The following is a 25042-nucleotide window of genomic DNA, read 5'->3' as shown; positions in this document are numbered from 1 at the left end:
AACGCGTGTGGGGGTAGTGGCAGTAATCTACTGAACTGTGCTCTGGCCGCTTGTCTCCGCTATTTTTTATTTTTATTTTTTTTTAGTCGCGGGAAAGCGTCTCTGGGTTGACTGGTACACGATCAGGAAATTTAGTTTTTGATTCGAGACATGTCAAGTCATCACAAGTCAAAGAGGCAAAGTCCGAGTCAAGTCTTGAGTGAATAGTATTCAAGTCCAAGTCGAGTCGCAAGTCATGCCGCATTTTATCAAGTCAAGTCTGAAGTCATTAAAATCATGACTCGAGTCTGACTCGAGTCCAAGTCATGTGACTCGAGTCCACATGTCTGGTTTAAGCCTTCTCCCCTCTGAACGGTAAAGTGACACGCCCACTTTGGTATGCAGGAAAAAACAACTATTTTCTTGTTCAAGCTCCGAACCAAAGTGCCACGATCCGAACCGTGTTTAGTTTGGTCGAAAATGCTCCAACCGGTTCAAATGTTGGTTCGCTAATGGGAACAAAGCTGTTTTTCTTTTGGTGGAAAGTACCTATATGAGAGCTGTCTTAGCTGATCCAATCACTGACAATACTGTCTGATTTGAGGTTCAGTTGATACATATCTGGCCCAATGTGAATCATATGGGTCAGATCAAGACCGTAACAAAATTAATTGAAAATGGGATGCAATATCACTATCGAAGTCCTCGGAGTGATTAGACCTTTGTTTATGTGTGTGTGTGTGTGTGTGTCTGTCAGAGGTGGACATCCCGGTTCCAGAAAGTAAAAGCCATATATTCATGTGATATCACTAATTATCTGATCTACCTGGCTGCTAATTAGCATGAGCTGGTTTACTAAATGGTTGGATCAAATACTTGGCAGGACTTTTACTTTCTGAACCCGGGATGTCCGCCTCTGTGTGTGTGTTCTACAGGCATAATTTTGTCAGTGAATACTGAGAGGCACATGTCTCAGTTTGGCATGTGGAAATGCTAGAATTAACCTCCAATATGAAAAGAGTCTTATGAGATCTTTTGAAAATGGGTTTACCTTATTGGCTATGTTTGTTTAATTGTGCAGAGTTCGGTTGTCCACTCAATCAATGTTTGAGTTGAGACCAATACACTCCCTCTGATACCATTTCACCAGAGGGGGCACTATTACATGGAGGAAAAACTTTGACGGACTGTGATTTTGGACAAGGTCTACACATTTACAACATTAATCTGGGAGCAAATTCAGTATGGTGTGCATTTACCTCTTACATTCACATTTTAATTATTTCCATGATGGCTATGGTAAAAAGTGTTTTGCAATAAGACAGGTTCACTGTACTTGATGGTATGCCATTTTTTTATTTGACTTCATAAAAGCCAAATGCCACAAGACTGCAGTCTGCTACACAATTACATCATCATAATTCACCATAACATGTTGACCATAACTCTCCACTGGTACCATAACAAAGGAACATTTACACATTTTACACCATAAAAACATTGTGTCAATGTGACATTGTATTTTGAATAATTTCACAGCATTACATTTATACAGTATAGTTTATTCAATTTTGCACCATTCATTGTATTATATATCATAAATATGTTTTCCTTATTATATTTAATTTATTGTATTGTTTCTTTTCTTTTTTATGATTTTAAACAACCTGTGATGTAATGGAAAAATGTTTGTCAGGTTATGGAACATTTAACAGGAAGTAAAAAAGTGATCACTTCAGTGTACACATCAGCACATTACATTCAGCATCTTGCTTTACACAGAGGAAGAGTCTCACACAAATCAGACATGTGCTTCAAGACCATACTTTGGTTTGTCATGCTGTTCAGGACAATATGTAAGTACTTGGAATCATTTCACATGCAATGTAACAGTATGGATATTCTGTATAAGTTATTTCATTGTATTGATTATTTTAATTCACATCACAAGGAAAGGAGTCCTCCATATATGAGGCTATACATTTGGATTGTTACATTTTGAACTTGTTTCCTTATACAACATAATCTCGTTCAAAAGGAATTATAATGACTAATATTTGACATATTTTACTTTTTTAGATGCTGCTGAAGAACTAACGATCCATCAGTCTGACTCAGTGATCACAGCTCAGCTTGGGGAGTTGGTGACTCTTCAGTGCAACTTTACCCAAGGGAGTCAATACATGTTCTGGTACAAGCAAAAGCCAGGGGAGAGGCCACAAGTGATGGTTCGAGCACACGTTTTATCAGACAGTGAGTTTCAGATAGGGTTTAGTGAACTTGATTACAGCATGCAGAGGGGGGGTAGTGTCTTCCACCTGACTATAAAAAACACTACTGCATCGGATGAGGCATCCTATTTCTGTGCAACTAGAGATTCATATGTTACCATATTCGGAAATGGAACGTTTCTGGTATTGAGAGGTAAGCCAGGTATTTATTTTTTTCAGTTCAGTTTCCTCTTTGTTATCCATCCTCATGTATATTAGTTGCAAATGCACTGCATTTCCTTAGAGCAAAATAATCTGTCTACAAGTCGATACTCCATTAAATTGTTTTGTTATGTGTTTCAGAGACATGCTTAATTACATGTACAAAATCAACCAAACAATTGTGTCTATGTAGAAAGTAGACTTAAACTTCTTCTTAACATTCTTGCAATTATTTAACATTTAACAGGTACAGTAACATGGAAATATGACTCAGTCCCAATATTTGTTTGTCGTGGCTTATAAATGATTGCAGATAACAGAAACCACAGATTGGATTTAACAGCAGTGATCCAAACTCCAGTACCAGTCCCAATTCACTCCAGTGACCCTAAGACCGTGGTGTGCACAGTATTTACCGAAACCAGAACCAAAGAGCTCAGTGTGTTCTGGTTCAGACCTGCTTCAGGGGGATCCCATCCCATGAGCATTTACATAGAGAAGAACTGCAGCAATTCTCAGAGTTGTGTCTACAGACTGCCTATGGGACAAACACCTGATTCTGGAACCTTCTATTGTGCTGTTGTCTCTTATGGTCAACTACTATTTGGGAACGGAACAAAACTGGATAAAAAACAAACAGGTATGTCTTCAACATGAATACTTTCCTTCAATCAATCAATCAATCAACATTTATTTGTATAGCACTTTACAACAACCAGTAGGCGCCCAGAGTGCTTCACATCAGAAGCTAAGGATAAAAACAGCATATCAAGCAGTAAAAAGATTGACATGTAGACTTAAATAAATAACTAGAATTGTCACACCACTACAGCATATTAAAAGCCATTCTAAACAAGTGAGTCTTTAGTTTAGACTTGAAAAGACCAATGTCCGATATTGTCCGAATATCAGGGGGTAGCTTATTCCAGAGTTTCGAGGCCAAAACCGCAAAAGCCTGCTCACCCCACCGTTTATACCTGGACCTTGGGACCTCTAACACCAATTGGTTGTGTTTGTTAAAAAGCGGGCAGCAGCATTTTGCACAAGTTGCAGACGTGAGATGGATGTTTGACTCAAGCCAGCATACAAGGCATTACAGTAATCGAGTCTTGAACTAATAAAAGCATGAATAGCCTTTTCTAAATCATGCCTGTTAAGAAAGTTCTTAACTTTAGCCAGGAGATGGAGCTGGAAAAAACTTGTTTTAACCACATTACTGATTTGCTTGTCAAATTTCATGTTACAATCAAAAGTAACCCCCAAATTTGTAACAGCTGGCTTGAGATAAGTAGCCAGAGCTCCCAAACTCAGAGCTGGACCGTTTGGTGTCCCAGCAGTACTGAAAATGATGCATTCAGTTTTGACTTCATTCAAGTTAAGAAAGTTTTGTGATAGCCACAACTTAATGTCGTGAATGCAGCTAAGTAGGGAATCTAATGCTGCGCTGTCATTCAGTTTCATAGGCAAATACATTTGCACATCGTCTGCGTAACAGTGAAAAGACAAGTTGTGCTTTCTTATAATGGCCCCTAACGGTTAGCATGTAAAGGGAAAACAGGGTTGGGCCAAGAATCGAGCCTTGGGGTACCCCACAAGAGAGAGGAGCAGTTGACGAGGAGAAATCACCAAGCATGACAGAGAAGCTCCTGTTTGTCAGATAGGAGTCAAACCATTTAATGTAAGTGCCGAGCCTCGGATGCCTACACAGTGCTCAAGGCGGGAGAGAAGGACTGCATGGTCCACTGTATCAAAAGCCGCTGTGAGGTCCAAAAGCACTAAAACGGCAGGGTTCCCACCATCTACAAACAAAGTAATATCATTATGAACTCTCAACAGTGCAGACTCTGTACTATGATGTGATCTAAAACCAGATTGAAACTTTTCAAACACAGAGTTGTAAAAAGGCTTGTAACTGTCTAAAAACAACTTTCTCCCCAACTTTTTCCTTGTAGACTACTTTCTTTATTCTTTTACATTCTTTGAATTGAACAATACATTATTGAAATGTCAACTTCTCAATATTCAGTAATGTTGTCACATCATGACATACTGTATTCATGGGGGGTACTTTATCTTTTAAATCTAAACTCTCTTTCAGAGCCAATGGACCCTGTAATTGTTAGTTTGGGAGCTGCATTGGCCCTGTGTATTGCAGCACTAATCCTCCTGGCCTATGTAAGATATAAAAAGACTACATGTAAAGACTGCAAAGGTAAGAACATGCTAATTAAACATAAGCGATGAAAACAATAGTGGTTTATGTGTGCGGGAGCTCAGTTTACTGATCATTTTGCGTTTATTGATATTTTACCAGTGAACACCACACAGGGCCACAAGCCTTTGAGGGCACAGTCAATGGGCCAGGTAAAGAAAATATTATGGTTTTAATTAGGTTAAATTTATCATCTATTTTTTGCTCATATAGTTCATTGTCTTATTCTTTATTCTTGTTATATTCTTATTAATATAATCATTTAGATGTAAAACCTGTCCTGAGATGCGTTCAAATTCACAAACATAGCTGAACATTCGTGAACGTTTGCAAACAGCTGTTTGCCTTGAATTTTCCGCAAGGTTTGCAATCACTCATAAACAGTTTGATGACAGTTCACCGCAAACACGCTGGGAACTGGACAAAGGGTTACCATTGAGATGGAATGTTTGCCCCAAATAGTTTAAATCTATCTGCTCAGATGACTCAGGTGACTATGTGTTTCCTAGGACTGTGATGCAGAGATGCTCAACTATGCAGCCCTGCAGTTCACTGAGGGGAGGAGCAAGACTGGCAGAAAGAAGAGACCGCCACCGCAGGAAAGCACCTACTCTGATATCAGATCAACTAGGTCCTAAATTCACTCCCCTTTTCAGATTATTTTCTCAGATTACCAATAGATTATGCTGATGTTCTAGAATGCACTAACAATAACTTAGATTGTTTTTATGTACAGTGTTTAGTCAGGTCATTGATGGAGTATCTGAGAACATTAAGCTCTCTGACTTGCAAGTTCAAATGTATTGCCATATACATGACAATAACAGTCAGTGGGTTGCAGCAGCAACAGGGCAGTTCTTCAGACCACTCCACAACTGGCCCTGAGATCTAGGTCATCATGAGTAGTCTTGATTTCTAATCATAGGCTTTGTTGACTTTGTAGCTGAACTGAAAGAGCATGATGCTAACAGCTGCTGCATACACATGCAGAGTCCAATCAAGTCTTTTTTCCAGCTCCAAACACCCTATTTTAGAGTGCCTCTCAGTATTCACTGTTGCCAGGTTAGCAAAGCTTTCTGCAACCACTTCCATTATGCTCACACTGTTGACATTGTATGTCCTATCTTTCCTCCATTTTGGTTGGCCAGTAAGTTAGCGTTTGCAAAAGATAAACAGGTAGGGAAGAAACATGTTATTGTTTCTGTCTGCACTGAGCTAAATGTACTAGAAATAGGTGCTGCAGCACAAAAAACATGTATGATGGACACAGACCAATGTCAGTGTCAATCATGCAGTGTCTACCTACAAAAAGCGTGCACAAGGCTCTGTGAATTGCATGTTAGAATGTTGATGTTTTTTTTTTTAATTGTATGTGTTAATGTATTATGCTCTGTTGCATGATGAATAATGTTCTAATAAATAAACATTATGAAAGTATTCTTCACTTATGCCGTTTTTGTTGTATAGTGGATGAAATTTCATTCATCTTGATTAAAGTCAGGCGAGGCATTTAGTTCTGACAATGAATGCTTTCAAATCATCACTGCAGCTCAAACTAATTTTGTTTTTAAGTTAAGTTGTACTGTATGGTCATGTAGGAAGTTTCCTACTAGAAATTTCTTCTCTGCATTTAACCCATCCGGGGGCACACACACTCAGAGCAGTGAGCTCACTACGAGCACACCCACACTAGGAGCACACATACACACCTAGAGCAGTGGGAAGTCCTTGATTCGCCGCCCGATTCATGTGCTGGCCACAAAAGGAAGTTACACCTCTGTAACCACAGCCAAACAGAAATATCAGAACCCACACACTGTATGTGGGGCATGTGCATATGCCAGTCCATTTTAATTTTTGGACGATGACATCACCAAAGACAGGTTCCCATTGGTTAATGTCAAGTGCATTTGACTAAAAGAGAACAGGTTAGCGTATTCACACTGCCTCCATTAGGGACTGTACGATATTTCCCGGGGGGGGAGGGCCTAAGAGATTTTTTTAAGCCTTAGGGGAAGGCCCAGGAGAAATTTTTTGGCCTGGGGGAGGGCTGAGGAAAATTATTTTTTCCTGATCCATGATATTTTTTTTCCCTGATCAATGATCCGTTTTCGATATTTTAAAAGGTTTGTAGGCCAAAACATGATTCACGTCTCTTTGACAGAGTGGGCGAGTCCAAAAAGTCACAACCCTACCTGAATCTCCCACAACCCCCCTCATAAGCTTGCAGGTCACCCGCGGTTATGAGTCATAAACAAAATATTTTAATGATATTCAGGTCATTTGCCGGCAGGTCAGTTAAAATTAATTAAATATATATTTTCTACAAATAGGCCTACTTAAAATATCACGAGAAGGCTAGCATCAATACAGTAAAGCATCAATACTGTAAAGTCAACAGTAAAGAAGCTGAAGACGCGAGTTAAAATAATAAAGACACCCCTTCAGGAAAAGCGATATAGGCTATTGGAAATATTGGGAAAAGTTCTTAAAGAAGATGACAGTAGTAGGCTACAAGTTATGGTCTATGTAGGCCTACTTCTTGCGAAGCCATTTAAAAGACAGCCGAAACGGGCAGCCTGCAGGAATAAATGTTATGGCACAGACTACACAGCCATATCTACCGGTATGTATAGATTCGCGCATGCATAAAAGTTACCTTAGTTCGTTGTGTTTGTGACTTTAAACAGTGGATGTGCTTTAGTAATAGCCTGACGAGCCAGACCCACATTAAAATGTAGGGTCTGGGCACTCACCGTTCGCAGTGCTCAGTCCGAGGGGCGGGATAATCAGTTGTCTTTCAAATTCCCTCTGTATGCAATAGGACAGTGGCAGCGCTATGAGTCCCATGCGTTTCCCACCAGCGGAGCTAGTTGGCTAGTTCAAACGTTTGCCAACTTAATAAAAGCTTAACTCGTGTCACACTGTTCGCCAGCAGCAACATCCATCTTATTTGTTTTCAAGTAGCAGGGAATTCAAGCCAAACCATTGCAACTCTGCCATCAATCATTATGTTAAGCCCACCTAACGACTCTATACACGATTTCATTGGCCTGATTAAGTTTCGATTTCTGGAGCTCACAAGCCAACGCAGAGTTGCTAGACTAGCCCTGGAAGCAAATGTAATTTGCTGCCGCTAGGGGCGCGTCTAGATTTCTAGGCTACTTTAGTAAAGCTTTGTGCTTCATTCAGCATTTTAAACCAGTTCTTACGCTAACGTTTTGACCAGCAATGTATCTCGCTTGCCTACCTTGCCTCACCATTTCTGTTTTCGAAAAAAAGATGCATGTCCATGGCCAAATCTTATCCTAGTGTTCTAATCCTTGGTGGTTGCGTGCGTGCTTGCGCTCTTATTCTCATTCTCTCTCCTGCGCAAACATTATGTCCTGCATGCCTACTGCGTGTAGTTCTACTGCATAACGTTTCGCAAATAAATGTGTTTGTTTTACAGAAATGGACTACTGTCACACTGAATGCAGGCTATAACCAAAAGCACACATTTTGTAAATAAGCGGGTCGGATCGCGGGTCGGGTATAATTTTGTCCTAATTAATATTCGCGGTCCGAGTTGCGGTCGGGTTGATTAAAATATCGGGTGACCGCGGGCCGCTTGTGACCAAACCCGCGCAACACTGGTGTGTAGCCTACCCGTGTGTGTATGTGTGCTTATGACATTTGCTGGCCGTTTTAACCTTGTAAACGTAATTTTCCGACCAGTTTTATTTGATTCACGTAGGGGGGAGGGCCTAGGAGAATTTTTTTAACCCGGTCGTCTGGCGACCGGCCCTCCCCCTTTAAAGCACTTTTCTAAGAGTTTGAATTTAATAGATATTTGGAGAATAAATAATCCAACTACCAAAAACTTTACCTATTATTCAGCTGCTCATTAAATGTAATCTAGAATAGATTTTATTCTGTTATCATCAAAACTGGGTCAGTATGTAAAATCAGTCAATATATGTCCACGCTACATGTCAGACCACAATCCAGTTATTGCTACTTTTGACTTATTTCCCATGCATAGGACGCCAACAAGGTGGAGATTCAACACAACTCTCCTTCAGAATGAAGATTATCTCACTCAATTAAAACTGAAATTAAGAGAATTCATTGACATTAATATCAGTAGTGTTTCTAACCCCATGTTTGTATGGGCTGTGGTCAAGGGTTTCTTAAGAAACAATGCCATCTGTTTTTGTACACATCTTAAGAAATTGAAAGCAATCCGAATAAAAGACTTGGAGTCAGAGTGTCAAAGTTTGGAAAGGGAGTTGAATTCTAGGTACTCTGAAGAAAAAGATGTTCAACTCAAGATTAAGCAGTCAGAACTAAATTATTTGGTTAAACAAAGAGTTGAATACTTAATGCATGTAACCAAACATAAGTATTATTCGGAGAGTAGTAAACCAAGCAAACTCCTTGCATTGACTCTCAAGAAACAGAAGAATAAAATGTCTATTTCTGCTATCCGCAATCCTCTTAAAGGGACTGTAACAGCACCACCTGTTATAAATGATACTTTCAAGACCTTTTTTACAAACTTATATTCATCTGAATTCTCACCATCCCAGGACCAGTTTGATTATTTTTTTCAAAACATTGAGCTTCCAGGTCTCTCTTGCGATGAACTTGAAAAGCTAGATTCCAATTACATTAGAAGAGCTTCACCAAGCCTTAAAGCTTACTAATAAAGGTCGTTCCCCTGGCATTGATGGGCTCCCAGCGGAATTATTTCTGACGTTCTGGGAAATACTGGGACCATTATGGCTGGATGTGCTAAATTATGCGATAGATAATGGCAGCTTTCTTAAAGATATTAATATGTCACTCATAAACTTGTTAGCAAAGCCAGGCAAAGACCCCATGGAATGTACAAATTACCGTCCTATCTCATTAATAAATGCAGACCTAAAAATATATGCCAAAGCGCTGGCCTTACGCCTAGTAGTGGGTAAGCTGATCAACATGGATCAGACCGGCTTCGTGAAAGAGCGTCTAGCATCTGATAATATAAGGCGGCTTCTTCATATTATTGACGAGACAGGGAAAACATATTCCCCAAATGGATTGTTTTTTCTAGATGCACAAAATGCATTTGACCGATTGGAGTGGAAGTACCTATGGAGAGCCCTGGAAGAATTCAAATTTGGTCCAAACTTTATTAGAATGGTCCAAATTTTATACGCTAACCCATCTGCGAGAGTTTTTACTGGTGAGATTTCCTCTGACCCATTTGGCATATTCCGTGGGACGAGGCAGGGATGTCCTCTTTCTCCTCTTCTTTTTAATCTTTCAATTGAACCCTTGGCCCAGTTTATTCGTCAAAATAATATTTCAACACCAATAACAATAGGTCCTTCACAGCATCATGTATGCCGATGATACATTGATTTACATATCTGATATTCAGACCTCCTTACCAAAGATCATGAGTATGCTGGACAATTTTGGGAAACTCTCAGGCTTTAAAATCAACTTTAAAAAATCAGTTCTCATGCTCCTCAATGTGGACAAAAATGAGCTGACTGTTCCATCTGACATTGTGGTGGCTGACCAAGTGTCCTATTTAGGTCTTCAGATAACATCAATTCTGTCAGCTATTTCCAAGATCAATTATTGCACTATTTTGAAGAAACTAGAAAATGATATCAATAGATGGATGCCACTGCCATCATCAGTACCTAGTCGAATTTCGGTCATTAAAATGAATGTTTTGCCCCGAATTAATTTCATTAGTTCAATGATACCTCTGCCCCCTCCAGTGGATTACTGGAAAAAACTTGATACTCTGCTTAGGTCGTTTGTATGGAATAAGAGGCGTCCACGGATAAAATGGTCAATGTTACAACAACCCAAACTCCAAGGAGGTTGGGCCCTCCCAAATTTTAAGCTATACCATTGGTCCTTTACATTACAGCATAGTAGGCACTGGTTTAACTTAAATGCACAAACCTCCTGGATTGAAATTGAAAGAGCTCTTGTGGCCCCAATAAGACTTCAAGATTACTTATTTTCAGGTATTTCAGCTAGACAATCGTCTTTACGGTGTGGCCCCATTGTATCTTATTTGTTGAAAACCTTCAAAATAGTAGAAAGATATGTGGGTGTGGAAGTAAAATGGCACAAACACTCTCCACTATGGTTAAATCGATGTTTACTTTCTGGGAACAAAACATTTAATCAAGGTCCATGGGTGCATACAGATATACATGTACTAAATGACATAAATGGAGAAGACTCATTGAGTTTTGGTGACCTGGTCTCTCATTATGGTATCCCTACTCATTCACTTTTTCACTATTTTAAGTTACGATCAGCCCTTAGATCCGGTAATGTCCAATGGGGTTCCAATTTACAACTACTGTACATCCTATTGTAGAATTGATACAAAGAGCACCCAGAAGGATAGTGTCATTTATTTACTCACAATTGCTGGCACATCTAGGAACCTCTGACTATTTTGTTAAAGACTGGAAGAAAGATATAGGAAATCTACAGGGAGATATCGATTGGGAAGCCATTGTCACCAGTTCGTCAAAAAATCCGAACCATCAATTTATTCATTTTAATATATGTCACCGCACCTATTTGACCCCCCAAAGAAGATATTTAATGGGTTTAGCTCCTCATTCCTATTGTACCTTTTGCCCACACGGTAATGTAGGAAATTGCATGCATTCTTTATGGAGCTGCCCAGAGGTTTTTTCTTTCTGGAACACTGTAGTTATTACTATATCCAATTTAACAAACATCACATTTCCAATGGACCCTGCATTACATCTTTACCTTAAAGCACTACCTTTACATTAAACCTTAGCGCAGCTGGAATAATGCTTAAGCTGATGTTAAAGCGCATGCGATGTTTAAAGCCATACACAACGGTAAATTGGAACAAAACTAAAGGTAACTTTAGCCTTTATAGAGCTGTACAAAGTTGTCCAAATTAATAGGTCATAATTAGGCGTTGTTGTTGTAAAGATATTGCATGTAGATGTTGTACTATATAGGCTACTAAATTTTTAGGTGACCAATGCACAAACAAAACCGGGAAATGGACAAATATTATCAAGGCAATTATGCCTTGATATTATCAATTATGTTTCCGTCTGTGCACGGGGGTGTAGATTGGTGTGCAACGCATTCATTCATGCAGGCCTGTGGTCATGCATGCGCCCTTAAAATAGCATCTGCATTTGCGCCATAGACTTTAGACCAGGGAGTTCCTGGTCTGTGGCGGAATTGTTTTCTGAAACTGCAAAATATCAACAGTGAACGTTTGCGCCGGAACACGCCCTGTCTTTTCGCTGAACCCCCCCGTGGGTGCAATCGAATTCCCTAATTTACAGACATGTACCTGTGGAGGGAAAATTCCAATATGCGCTGACTGCAAAATAGGAAAGACAAAAGCGCGAGTATACAAAGTCAATTGTGTTGGGACGCAAGATAGAGCCCTAGATCTGTTGTGAGCTTCTGTGTCTTGGCCATTGGTGAACATTTATGAGAAGGAGTGTCTGAATTGACAAGGTTACCGGTTACACGGCCGTAAGGCTGACACATGCATACATCTATCACTTCTTGTAGCCTAAATTCCATACCGAAGTCAAACTCATGCATTAAAAATGAATGAAATTAACTGAAATAAATACACTTTATATAAATACCAATAGCAGCACTGTTTGCCCAAAAACATAATGATATTCCCGTACCGACCAATCACGAACCGGTAATAATATAATCCCGGTCGTCGATACCCATCCTTAGTTGTGAGAAGCGAGAATTAGCAAGAAACACAAAATGCTTAAAATATTCTGGACATACAGTACACACGTCCCCCTCAAGAAGTGGTTAGCCATGCTGGCTAGTTATAAGAGCAAGCAGCGATGGCTTCATTCTTTAGATGTTCATCATGGCAGAGCCAGTGAAAAGACCAAAGAGACAGTTGTGAAATATGCAACCGAAAGCTGTAGGGGGAGCTCCACAGAGAATAATCGAAAAAAAATTACTAGAATTGCAGAGCGGGCCTTATTTATGAAAATAAGATAGAGCTTTCTATTGTATCATTCTTTAATTTAAGATTGTTTGGTGTCTGTGTGTGCTGTGCTCACTGATCCTAGTTAGTGTGTGTGTGTGTATGTGTGTGTGTGTGTGTGTGTGTGTGTAGAAATCTAGACGTGCCCCTAGCGGCAGCGAATTACATTTGCTGCCAGGGCTAGTCTAGCAACTCTCCGTTGGCTTGTGAGCTCCAGAAATCGAAACTTAATCAGGCCAATGAAATCGTGTATAGAGTCGTTAGGTGGGCTTAACATAATGATTGATGGCAGAGTTGCAACGGTTTGGCTTGAATTCCCTGCTACTTGAAAACAAATAAGATGGATGTTGCTGCTGGCGAACAGTGTGACACGAGTTAAGCTTTTACAGTATTAAGTTGGCAAACATTTGAACTAGCCAACTAGCTCCGCTGGTGGGAAACGCATGGGACTCATAGCGCTGTCCTATTGCATGCAGAGGGAATTTGAAAGACAACTGATTATCCCGCCCCTCGGACTGAGCACTGCGAACGGTGAGTGTCCAGACCCTACATTTTAATGTGGGTCTGGCTCGTCAGGCTAATACAACGGCGTAGCACAATCACTTTTTACCCTCCGCAATAGAATATCAATTGTACACTGATTTGTTGTTTTAGGGGTATATTGTTGTTTTAGGGGTAGATCCCCACAGTGTGTGTAAAAGTAATTGTTTTGCCCGCCCCCGCCTCCTTTGAGGACAGTCTGGGTACTACACCACCAAGTTGTGGTTGGTCTCTACAGTTGTCATGTAGGAGGCCAGTCCCCTTTTTGTTATACTATATTGTACTATGTTGTTTTACTATATTGGGCTCCGATTTTACTGCATTGTCTGCCCAATTAAGTATATTGTGTTTGTTTTACTAAATTGTCCGCTAGTTTTAATAGTACATTTCTAGTAAATACTGCACTCATTTTAGAGTAGGAGTGGGACAATGGTTACATTCACATAAATAAGACATTTACATTTAAAACGAAATGCCTTGTCATTCAGCAGCACTGTTTCTGCACATGGGAATCCCAGCAGTTATTTTTGGGATACTGTCATGGTTAGTAAAAAGTGAATCCTTCTGTAACCCTCATTAATTTCACCCGCTTAAAGTGAATAGTCCCTCACTTTAGCTACAGTACACTAGTATTAGTAGTGTGGGTATTGTCAGACACTCCCTACAGTAAGTCCCTCCTCCTAAGGAGAAACAATACTTTTTTCCCTTCTTTTCACTTTGCCACACCCACGCCATCCACCAGATACAACGATTTCCCAAAGATATTTGATAAGATTTATGTCAAATAGTCACTTAGATTAAACACAGAACTCATAGAATAAACTACAAGTTGTGATTGACACCTTGAAAATTTCCAAGAAGAGCTGTTTCGGTTTATTTTGAACTTACCCTGCCTGTTTTTTTCCACCCCCCTGAGTGCCGTGTATGCATCAATGTGGTTTTGAACTGTAAAGTGAAGTGTGTGAAATGAAGTCAGGAAGCAGGAGCTGTTAACAGCAGCATGTCACTGGGTACAAGTCATCTTTTGTGACCCTGTATGTGGATGACTGGGAGGCTTGATCTACTGCTTAATCACTGACATCACACGTTTGTCCCTTCACTGATTGGTTGGAAAATTTAACAGGAAGTAATATTTCTTTTTTTGCTCAACTATTTAAGTCTCTCAAGTCTGGGGTCATTTGAAACTGAGAGTCTGGCTGTGGATGTTAACATTAAATATAACTGGTCTCGTGATCTTCAACATTTATTGAAAGGGACATGTTTTGGATTTTTGGATTCGCTCATCTAAAAATGTGTAAATTCAAATTACTATCTATTTTGTTTTACTATCTGTATTTGTATTCATTTCAAATTGACAGGATTTTTATTATTGTTCATATTATTTGTAATTTATTTTTGGTTTTAATGGAATAGTGTAAATGGAAAATGTATATGTGCACTTTTAACCATCACATTACTGTGTGGTTACTGTTTCACTTCTCTAGACGCAACATCTGAAGTTGTCCAATTAAGTGAATTTATAGAAGCTGATGCTGGAGATACTGTACAGTGACTTTGGCATGTTTTTACTCTTTGAAATACTGTGAAGAAACAAAACACTGGTACCGGCAAATACTAGGACTAAAGCCTCATGCAATAGTTAGACATCGGAGAGGCAATGAGGCATGGAATCATCCGTTTACTGAAGATTTTAAAAGAGGACGTATGACAATACAGCAATCTGAGGGATCATTTAATCTGACCATCAGAAACATCACATCATCTGATGAAGCAACATATTACTGCTCATACACAGTTTTTGAGGAAATTAAATTTGGAAATGGAACATTCTTGGCAATCACAGGTAAGGCATGTGGGCTACAGAGATACATCCTGACCCCTCAGCTTATGTGAAGAGTACATTTCACCTTGAAATAATGACCTCCCCTGATTCATAGGACCCAGAAAGTCATATGAGCATGCAGCATTCTTTTGTGCAGTCACCAACAGTTGGTGTGGACAAATAAGCAATGGAAACACGTCTGATTTGAATAAAGGTATTTTTCGCCTTTTGGTGTTTTAAGCCCCCAACGTTGTCTTCCAGGCAGCACTGCATGGAAGGCACTGGGGTTAGGCAAGGGTTAGGGTTAAGGTTAGGTGCCTTGAAGTCGACAGTCGCAACGCTGCCTTGAAGTTGACGGTGGGGGCTTAAAACACCATAGAGCATATTGTCTCATCACAAATGACTATTCCATTATGTATTCTAGATATTATAAATGTTAAACCAATTATGGTTTATCAAAGATTATTCCACACTGACATAAATACATATTTTGTCATGTGTACATATCACTTTTACATCAGAACTGTAACACTAGACTGTAAGACTATGATATATATATATATATATTGCATGTTATATATAGCATATTATATATGTATAGCATAGCATGTTGTTTTGTTTTTCAGAGAAATCATTGAGTCCTGTTGTTTATAGGCTGATTGCTGTTTTGGGGCTGTGTTTTCTGCTCATATGTTTTCTGGTCCATTTAATTGATCAGTACAGGAAACACAAACATAACAGAGGTACATGTATAAACTACATTCTGTTGCTTGTTTTTTTAATTAATCTGATGGACAAGTTTTAATACTTATAGTATGTATTAATGTATCTGTATGTTTACTTGTTTTTTGTTTGCTTTGTTTGATTAAGACATAGGTTCTCATCCAGTCCATTCAGACCGGACTTTGCGAGAGCCACAAACTACTCAGGTACTGTACATGACCTCCACAATGATAGTCATATGTTAAAGAGTATGCATAATTGTCTTCATTACCAGTTACTTGTGTACAGCTAATATTTAATTATTGGTTGCCCAGGACGCTGAAGAACTGATTAATTATGCTGCCCTGCATTTCTCTGATAAGAAGATGAAAAGAGGAAAGCAGAAGAGGGATCTGCCACGGGAAAGTGTATACTCTGATGTCAGACATTAAGACAATTATATTTCATATTATTTGTATGCTGTATTTTCTAAACAAAAATGATTAAACAAAACACACACACCAGAGTTTAGCCTCCAAATTTAATTAAAACCAGCAACGTTTCGGTTTTAATTAAAAAATTGGGAGCTAAACTCCAATGTGCAGACATTCCTTCTTTATTGTTATACGCTCATATACTTTGTCCAGCACTAAAGAAGGGTGGGATGTGCTCTTTTTTTTTTCTTTAACATTATTTTACTTCATATGTAAATTATTTGTTTGTATTGATGTATATTGCATATGTTAAATTGATATTCCCTTTGTCTAGTGTAAATCACATGAAAATCTGTGTGCCGTCAACTGTAGTGTCTGAATAAAGTCAAAGTAAAATACGTGGCCTTCACAATCATGAAAGGAAATTGTTACAATCGTGCAATAATGCTAAAATATGTTGATCATTCCTTTCACTTATTTGCATTTAATGCAGTTTTTTTTACAAATTGTTTTGAATTTCATATCCAAACCTCACTCAACGCTGCACTCACTTATGGTTTTCACCAATAGCCCTGAGAGATATGCGAAGACAACACAGACATAGATCTGGCAATTTATAGATGACAAATTGCACATTTACTATCTTGACTGATGACGACTATCAGTCATCTGACAACAACATCTTGATGACCAACACAGCATATAAAACCAGTTTGATGGTTGATTAACATGCACATGCGCGCGCGCACACACACGCACACACACACACACACACAGGGGCAGCCATGGCCTACTGGCTACATGGTCAGGCTTGTAACCGAAGGGTTGCCGGTACTACCGCTCTTCCATGCCCACATCCATGGCTGAAGTGCCCTTGAGCAAGGCACCTAACCCCTCACTACCGCTGTAGCAGGCAGCTCACTGCTCCGTGTTAGTGTGTGCTTCACCTCACTGTGTGTTCACTGTGTGCTGTGAGTGTTCACTAATTCGCGGATTGGGATAAATGCAGAGACCAAGTTTCCCTCAGGGGATCAAAGGAGTATATATACAGTACTATACTCACTCACTCACTCATTCACACTCACCAGCAACCAGACTAAACCTGTGGGTGTTAGTGTCTGTCTCCAGCACGAGGGGATCCACTTACTGTACTGCACTGCACTGACTGGTTACTGTTACAACTGCACACGGACACTACCTGTGTGCATGCGAAGATAAACACACACACACACACACTCACAGAAACACAGACACTCTCTCTCTCACACAGGGTTAGACATAATACTCATCTGAACATAGACATATGTGAACACACCACACATAATGTAGCCTGGATTTTCCCATGCTGCCTTACGCACGCAATTTTATTCACGCTGCTAGGCAGCCTGGATTCCATGGACTTCATTTTCACCTCAACGAAGGAACCAATCACAGAACGGAGGGGACACAGCAAGACGATGACGACACACCAAAGCGGTTATGAACTACGTACAGACGCATTTGATAGACATTCGTAGCGCCCAATAAATGGCTCTGGGCATTCGTAAACCACGTTTCAAACACGAGAAAATGAATGTGTAGTTCCCAGACCCCTTCTCAACTTTAATAGTAGTAATTAAAAAGTATATTGGGGGTGGTGTATGTTGTGTGTGTGTGTGTGGGGGGGGGGGGGGGGGGGGGGTATTAGTATATGTACCAAGTGCTACAACAATTAGTTAATAGTAAATTAGCTATTTTATAATCGCTATCTGGAGACCCTCCCACTGAATTTGATTTCAGAATCACCAGAAATCATAATCGGAAATCGGAAATCAATCACAACCACTTTTCTGGCACGGGATAGGCTTTATATGGTGACAGACAGATGACAGACAGAGAAGTGCAGAGCTGTAAGAAAGTTGTGTTTGCTGTATTTTTTTAAAAATAGTTGGTGAGAGTTTAATGTACCAATAGTTTAATTTTACTGCTAGTTATTCCCTCTTGGATAACAGTAGTGAATGGGAGGTCCCCAGACCCATTCAATCTCAATTTACACTTTAGAAGCTGGTGTCAGCCATGCTAGCCTATATTAAGGTTGTGGTATTGTGGTATACTTACCAAATGTGACCTTTGTTTTAGTGGTTGGTGTTTTTAGAGTAGCTACATCACTGCTAGAGATGTTATTAGGGTTGTGGTGTTCTCAGCCAACTGGGTTACTTTAGAAGTATCATTGTTTTGTTTTTTTTTGTTTTGTTTTTTATCTGTGAGTGAGTCCATTGAGCGAAACAAACTCTATTTCCTACTACACTTTCTCTGCTACATGGCCTCGTGGCTCTCAATGTCCCAATGTCCCACATACACACACACACACACTTGCATTAGTTTAGGAAAGTTTCCTAATGGATGCCAGTGCAGTGGAAAACGTGATAAATACTGTAGGTACTTTTACAATGGGATAAACCTGATGTTTCCTACAGGTGCCTTTCTGATTTAAGAAAACATAATCATGAAGTGCCTTCTCAGATGGCACAGCGTCAATATGAAGTGCTAGGAACAAATCCCAGTAAAAGGAGCTGTAGTACCTTACCGTCAGGGATGTATTACTGAATGGGCTTACCAGGCCCAGGCCCAGGGGCACAAGTGCTCAGAGTGCACTGAAACCCAAGTCTCGGTGTGAAGTCACTACCTTGTTCTCCACCCCTCATATCTGAATAGAATCTCTAAATCAAATAACATGGGTGTGATAATTGGGCCCCTCAATCATATACCATGGGTTATGTTATTCACCCCTGATATCTCAATGGGGTCCCTCAGTGAAATAACACAGGTCATACTGTGTGTGATAATCATGCTTTATAATTGGTATCATTACGCCAAGATGCCTTAAATCTGTTGATGGTTGTGTCATATTGTTTATCTCAATCTGTCCATTTCGCCAGAAGTCTGTCAGACACCAAACAGGACGAGGACCACAAAAGCGTCACGTTCAAAAGTTTATTTAAGGGTTGGGGGTTTCAGGGGTTCCGGGGGGGGGGGGTACAGGAGTTCCAAGAGTCTGCGTGTGTGTTCCCCCAGTAGCAGAACAGCGATGGCAGGAGCTGGATGATCCAGGAAGTCCTGGGGGAAACACACACACAACAGCAATTGAAACGAAGCAGCAGTACAGTCAAGGACTAGGCGGTATTCGTAGAAGAGGGACGGAAGGCAGGTCAAGATTACCGGGGCTGGAGAACACAGAAGTAGTCGAGCGGGTCTAGGATCACAGGCAAAGAGTCAGAGGCGTTTTCCTAAAACAGGCAGGTAACTGGTGCTGGTTGCAGACGATCTGACAAGTGTGGACTGAAAAGCAAGGCTTTATATAGAGGGCATGATGAGTGGTGAATGCAGTGCAGCTGGTAGGTAACGAGGGTGAGGCAGAGCAGAGCAGGAACAGGTGGAGGTCATCAGACTTCAATCAGCGTGTGTTACCAGGCAGATAGAGAGCTCATGACAAAGTCATAATTTAAGGGGTTATTTTTCAAACTTTATGAGGTGAACCCTATTCATATCTGTGCCCAGGGGCCCAGTGGCTCATAATCTGTCCATGCTTGATACATAGTAGCCATTTTTGTTTTTTCACCGCTCCCCTTCAAGAAGTCTGAGCCTGCCACTGATGAATAATGATGACCCCTAACTGTGTCAAAGGGAAACTTGATCATTAATAATCCGTTAAATTCATATCATGAAAGAATGCCAGAAGACCACCTCCAGGATTTCGGAAAGGCTCACATTACAGTCAAATTTGTAAAGCTGAAAGCAATCTGAATCTGAACAAAGACTTTTACATTCTCTGAGTTTGGACAGATGAACTGTCCTTCTAACGTTATCTAACACCCATTTCTTTTAACCCTTTCCCTGGATTGGGGTCCTCACAATGTGGACAACAATTTGTGTTTCATACCAAATCAGTGTACCGACACAGAATATGGCTTTGTCAAGATCTGTGGAACTGTGTTTTTACAAATTGAATTTCACATGTTAGGTCAGCTGTTGGTTCAATAGGTCTCATTGACAAGATTATTTTTTAGAACTGTATCTAAAAGCAGTAAAGTGAAAGTGAAAGGTCCTGGAAATGTTGCCAAGTAAAGTATAGGAACAAAATTGCCTCAGACAGTCTCTCCTCTCCTACTGTTTTTTTCCGATGCCTAACAAGGTGTCCAAAGCTACCTCCATTACTGTGGTGTTGCACCTTCCATCACATTGCTTGTGCATAGAGTGACAGCAGCAGCACACAGAATCAGGAATTCTGTGATGACAGCTGTCATCAAATCACTCCAAATCGGGATTGCAAATCAAGGACGCACAGGTCTGAACAGCGCAGCAAACGAGCGCGGTAGGATTGTAACAAGTAACGCCACTGAGGGCAGAAGGGGCGAATGTAAAAATGCAGAGCCCAGGTCCACGCGGAAGCCTGAGCTAGGACGTCAAAGGCAGCGTACTGAGAAGCAGAAGCAGTGTTAGGTGGTACATATTTAAAGAGCCCACTGAATTCCTATAGGCTAGCGCTGATTGAATGAGTGAATGATCAGATTGCAGGGCTTTCCCGAAAGTAGGCAACGCTAAGATTGGCTCCGTGTAAGCATGGGAGGAGTAAGCTACACTACGAGTCTTCCTAGTAGAACTTTCGCTGAAGCTATCATATCCAAGGCCTTTCTGTGATGTATTGTATTTTTGTGAAAATAAAGACATATTTAGAAACATGAGTATTTGCATAATATCTTGAACTGATAGAATGGATTATGTAGACTGTAATAAATAAACATTGTATCGTTAACCTCCGAATGGCCTGTTTGAACAACACTGCCATCCTATTCTGATTTTACTACTTTTATTTGTTTTAGATTTTCAATGCCTTTTTTTAGGGGTCCAGGCAGAGAAGTTGCTGGGACGCTTTTGTTTTTGTTCTTGTCAAATTCTAGAAAGAGCTACAAGTGATTAGGCAGTAACACCATCAGGCCAAAACCCACTGAAAGGGTGCAAGATAAATTGTATTAGTAAATTTTATCTGCTGGGTGAAGACTTTTGCCTTTTTTGGTACTGCCTTATCGTCCAGAATCTAAGAGGTCAATTGAATTTTCCATTCATCTGTAATTGAATTTAAATTGTCCTAAAATTGTTGAGAATTGCTCTAAAACTTAAACTGTTTACCATGTTGTTAGTCGCTTTGGCTAAAAATGCGTCAGCCAAATGTAATGTAATGTAAAGTAATGTAATGTAATTGTCTGGCAGAGGGTGTGAATCAAGGGCGTAGGTTTGGTCTCAGCTTTGGTGGGGACATCCAATCCCCCCCCCCGCCATCTCCCAGAAATATGTGCAGACGAAAACAATTGTTTAAACGTAAATAAATGTTTGACCACTAGATGCCATTTTTGTTTCTCAGATAACAGAAGCTAAGAATAGCGCGACATATGCGACCGTGCTGCTGCTGCACACCCCTAATCAATACTCCTGACCTTGGTTGAAAGATTACAGAAGCTAGGTTTATCTTTAACAATATCCTGGGTAACATATGCTATCAGCAGTTAATACTATTTTTCCACATAATAGAATCTGCATAATTTGAAAGCCTGGTCACTACCACTGTGTGGCTAGTTATTTTGCTTACTTACACTCTGCTTCATGAAAAAGCTTTGTATGTCCCCTTTCTTCTTCTTGGGTGGCATAGCTGATCTACAAACCACAAAAAGGGGTTTGTATGTATGCTGAAGGGAAAAGGGAATATCAAAATGTTTCACTCTGGCCTTTTATGGGGTAGGCCTATGTATTGACAGATAGCCCTGGTAACTGTTGTCGTTGACACACCCGCTCGCTTGACTACCAGTGCAAGAATAAAGCAAAGTGTGTGCAGCATGCGTGTCAGATAACCCTTCCCCCTCCCCCTCGGTTTTTCAGCCAATCAAATGACGACGTTTCTTGTACTGTCTTTCTGGCTGTCGGACTGATGAGCAGCACAAATGAGTTCGCTAAAATATTGGTGGGGACAATTTTGTCATCTTAAAATATTGGTTAGGACTAGTCATGAGCGTCCCACCCTAAATCGACGCCCATGGTGTGAATCCATTTCGCTCTCATACTCCCGTGGCAATTAATTGTTTATCATTGTGGAGGCAGTCTCAGCTGGGCGCAATCACCAAAACGTGAAAACAGACACGTTCAATCACACTAAAGTCTATTCACTTTATGCCGCCACGCCCATTTTAGAAATATATTTTCTTCCGCCTTGTGCTCAACATTTTGGTCGGCTAGCTTTGTCTGGTTAGCTTCATTGGGATAACACAGCAGAAGAGGATGGAGAGGCAAACAGGAGGAAACAAAAAATGCCATCAGGAAGTCAGATTGCAACATTGTACTGTGTCACCCAGCCTCCAAACATCCCAACCAGTCTGGGTTCAAAAGTGGCCACTCCACTGAAACGGCTCTGTTGTCTGTGACTGAAGCCTTAAAATCTGCCAGAGCAGCTACTCAGTCCTCATCTGCTTGACCTATCAGTTGCTTTTGATACAGTCAACCACCGCATCCCACTGATACTCTCAAACATGTGCATTTCAGGCAAAGCTGAATCCTGGTTTGAATCCTACCTCACCAGGCATTCATTAAATGTTTAATGGCTAGAACACAAGTCTGCATCTCATTGCCTTGCCACAGGGGTGCCCCAAGGCTCTGTGCTGGGGCCCCTTCTTTTTGCCGTCTATACTACCTCATTGGGCCTAATCATCCATTCACACGGCTTCTCATATCACTGCCTACAAACTAACCTTCTCGGACCATGTTGGCTCTGTCACCTGGTCGTGTAGGTTGGCACTATTCAATATAAGCACAATCAGACTGTACCTAACCAAGCATGCCACTCAGCTCCTAGTACAGACCTTGGTTATATCTATATCCTATATTATATCTTCCAGCTTGTGTGGTAAAACCGCTACAGATGGTTCAGAATGATCAACCAAAAAGGGCACATTACCCCACTGTTCATCGAGATCCAGTCGCTTCCCTTAGTCGCCCGCATCAAATTCAAGTCACTAATGCTTGCATATAAATTGATTGCTGGGTCTACACCCACTTACTTGGGTGCTCTCATAAAAGCTTACAGTATGTTACCCCTCGGCCGCTGTGCTCCTCCAAGGAACGTCGTATGGCACTGCCACCCCCACTTCCACGGCAATCCAGACTTTTTTCATTTGTAGTCCCCCGATGGTGGAACAATCTGCCAAGCTCCATCAGAGCAGAGGCGTCCCTCTCTATCTTCAAAAAACTCTTGAAGACTCAACTCTTCCAAGAATACCTTCTCTCCTAACGCTTCTGACAACCCCACACACCTAATACGCAATTACCACACTCTTCCCCCTCTTCACTCCAACGCCTAACTATATTCTCCTCTGCACTGTAGTCAATTGTTATTCTAACACTGTAGCCCTGTAGCTTAAATGTTAAAATTTAAATGTTAAAAGCTTATTTTTTATTCTATTGCTGTAGTGTAGCTCTGTAGCTTAAATCTAAAAATGCTTAAATGTAATAGCCTAAATGTTATTCCATTGCTTTAAGTCCCTTTGGACAAATGCGTCTGCCTCATGATTAAATTTAAATGTAATGTCATATATGTCTGCTATACAGGCACATGAAATGAAACACACTGGCCTCAAGGTGGCGTTGTAATAATCAAGTTTACATTTCCACAGGTATCTCCAAAACGGCTTGATCAACGGTCAAATTCCCTTTATTGTGCTAACCTTTGAAGTCTTCTGCAAGTTTGCTGATAGACATCTTCAAAAAGGTTAAAATAAAATTAACTTGGCTGAGGTCATTTAATCGATTCTCATAGAAATGTCTCTACAAACCATGCAGACAATATTTCCCCTTTCAGAATTCTCCCTATTCATTGTTCTCTTTCAAAGTTACGTTACGAACAAATTTAGGGCCTGGTCTGTAATGATAATATAATTTGATAATATAATCCAATCTGGTTTTAAGCATGTTTTGTATATATTGCCTGAAGAGCTCTGGCTTTATACATGTTTTGTATAGTGTCCTAATATCACTCCTGTTCACCACTCAGGCAGGTGACTCTGGAGCACTGATGTACACAACGCTGCATTTCTCCAACACAGCAGGCAAGAGAGGGAGGAAGAAGAAGAGCTCTCCACCACCACAGGATGTTGTCTACTCTAGTGTCAACCTGACTTAGTGGAAGCTTTCTATAAGGCCAATGTCTTACCTGTTGGGCAGCACAGACTTCTGTTCTCTCTCACGTGTCATATGTCACTGGATACATTTAGTGTTGTTGTGCTAACTTTAGAATAACTTCCTTGGAAAATAAGAACTTCTCTTTTTTTGGCAGGGTTTTATTCTGGTACCACTCTTGGTTCTGTCATGTCTTACTTTTTCTTCTCTTATGTGAATTAAATGTGGTGAAAAAGAGGTCTGACAAATTAAGTTTGTCTACAGTATATCTATGGGATTAACTTCATGCTAAAATAAACTGTGAATGAACATTGCCTTATAGTTGTTCTGTGGATAGGACTCTCTGTAACCACATATACAGACACACACAAGTGCATGCACACACACCTTCTGTGTGTAAACCAGACTGCCTGAGTTGGTGTGCTTCTGTGTAGGGGAGGGCCATCAAATGAATATGAGGTGAGCATGTGTGACTGAAAGAAAGAGCAAGAGGGTTGTACTATATCTTTTTTCTTCTAGTTGACAAGTGTTGACAAGTGTTCTTCAACAAACATTATTTATAATAGTGGTAAGACAAGAACTCCACAACAAATAAGGCTGATAAGTAACAATGTTTTTTTATTATTATTATTATTATTATTATTATGAATATACATTGGTACATCAACATACATAGTACAACTTAAAAATCACAAT

General features: G+C 40.3%; 1 protein-coding gene and 1 long non-coding RNA gene across 3 annotated transcripts; both read left to right on the top strand.

The window, feature by feature from the left end:
• Positions 1-786: 786 nt before the first annotated feature.
• On the top strand, positions 787-19416 carry LOC121682215. The gene is made up of 3 exons (XR_006022469.1): positions 787-903; positions 17658-17663; positions 19407-19416. It is a non-coding gene; the product is annotated as an uncharacterized LOC121682215 (long non-coding RNA).
• LOC121682212 lies at positions 1703-5571 on the top strand. Of its 2 annotated transcripts, none has more exons than XM_042062265.1 (6): positions 1703-1835; positions 2059-2403; positions 2725-3051; positions 4567-4623; positions 4726-4775; positions 5133-5571. In XM_042062265.1, the coding sequence occupies exons 1-6, from the start codon at positions 1787-1789 to the stop codon at positions 5259-5261; spliced, it is 957 nt and encodes a 318-aa protein (XP_041918199.1). In that variant the 5' UTR covers positions 1703-1786; the 3' UTR covers positions 5262-5571. The 2 variants fall into 2 exon arrangements, with proteins under 2 accessions (XP_041918199.1, XP_041918198.1); XM_042062264.1 differs by having other exon boundaries at positions 1704-1835; positions 4510-4623.
• Positions 19417-25042: the final 5626 nt, after the last annotated feature.

This window comes from Alosa sapidissima, chromosome 14, assembly GCF_018492685.1.
Source record: "Alosa sapidissima isolate fAloSap1 chromosome 14, fAloSap1.pri, whole genome shotgun sequence".
NCBI lineage: Eukaryota > Metazoa > Chordata > Actinopteri > Clupeiformes > Clupeidae > Alosa > Alosa sapidissima.
Note: the sequence above shows the minus strand (reverse complement) of the source record. Positions and strands in the feature narration are given on the sequence as shown.

Coding starts and splice junctions, on each gene's coding strand:
- LOC121682212 (XM_042062264.1), top strand. CDS start 1,787: ATGTGCTTCAAGACCATACTTTGGTTTGTCATGCTGTTCAGGACAATA. Junction 1,836..2,058: donor CATGCTGTTCAGGACAATAT/GTAAGTACTTGG, acceptor TTACTTTTTTAG/ATGCTGCTGAAGAACTAACG. Junction 3,052..4,509: donor ACTGGATAAAAAACAAACAG/GTATGTCTTCAA, acceptor ACTCTCTTTCAG/AGCCAATGGACCCTGTAATT.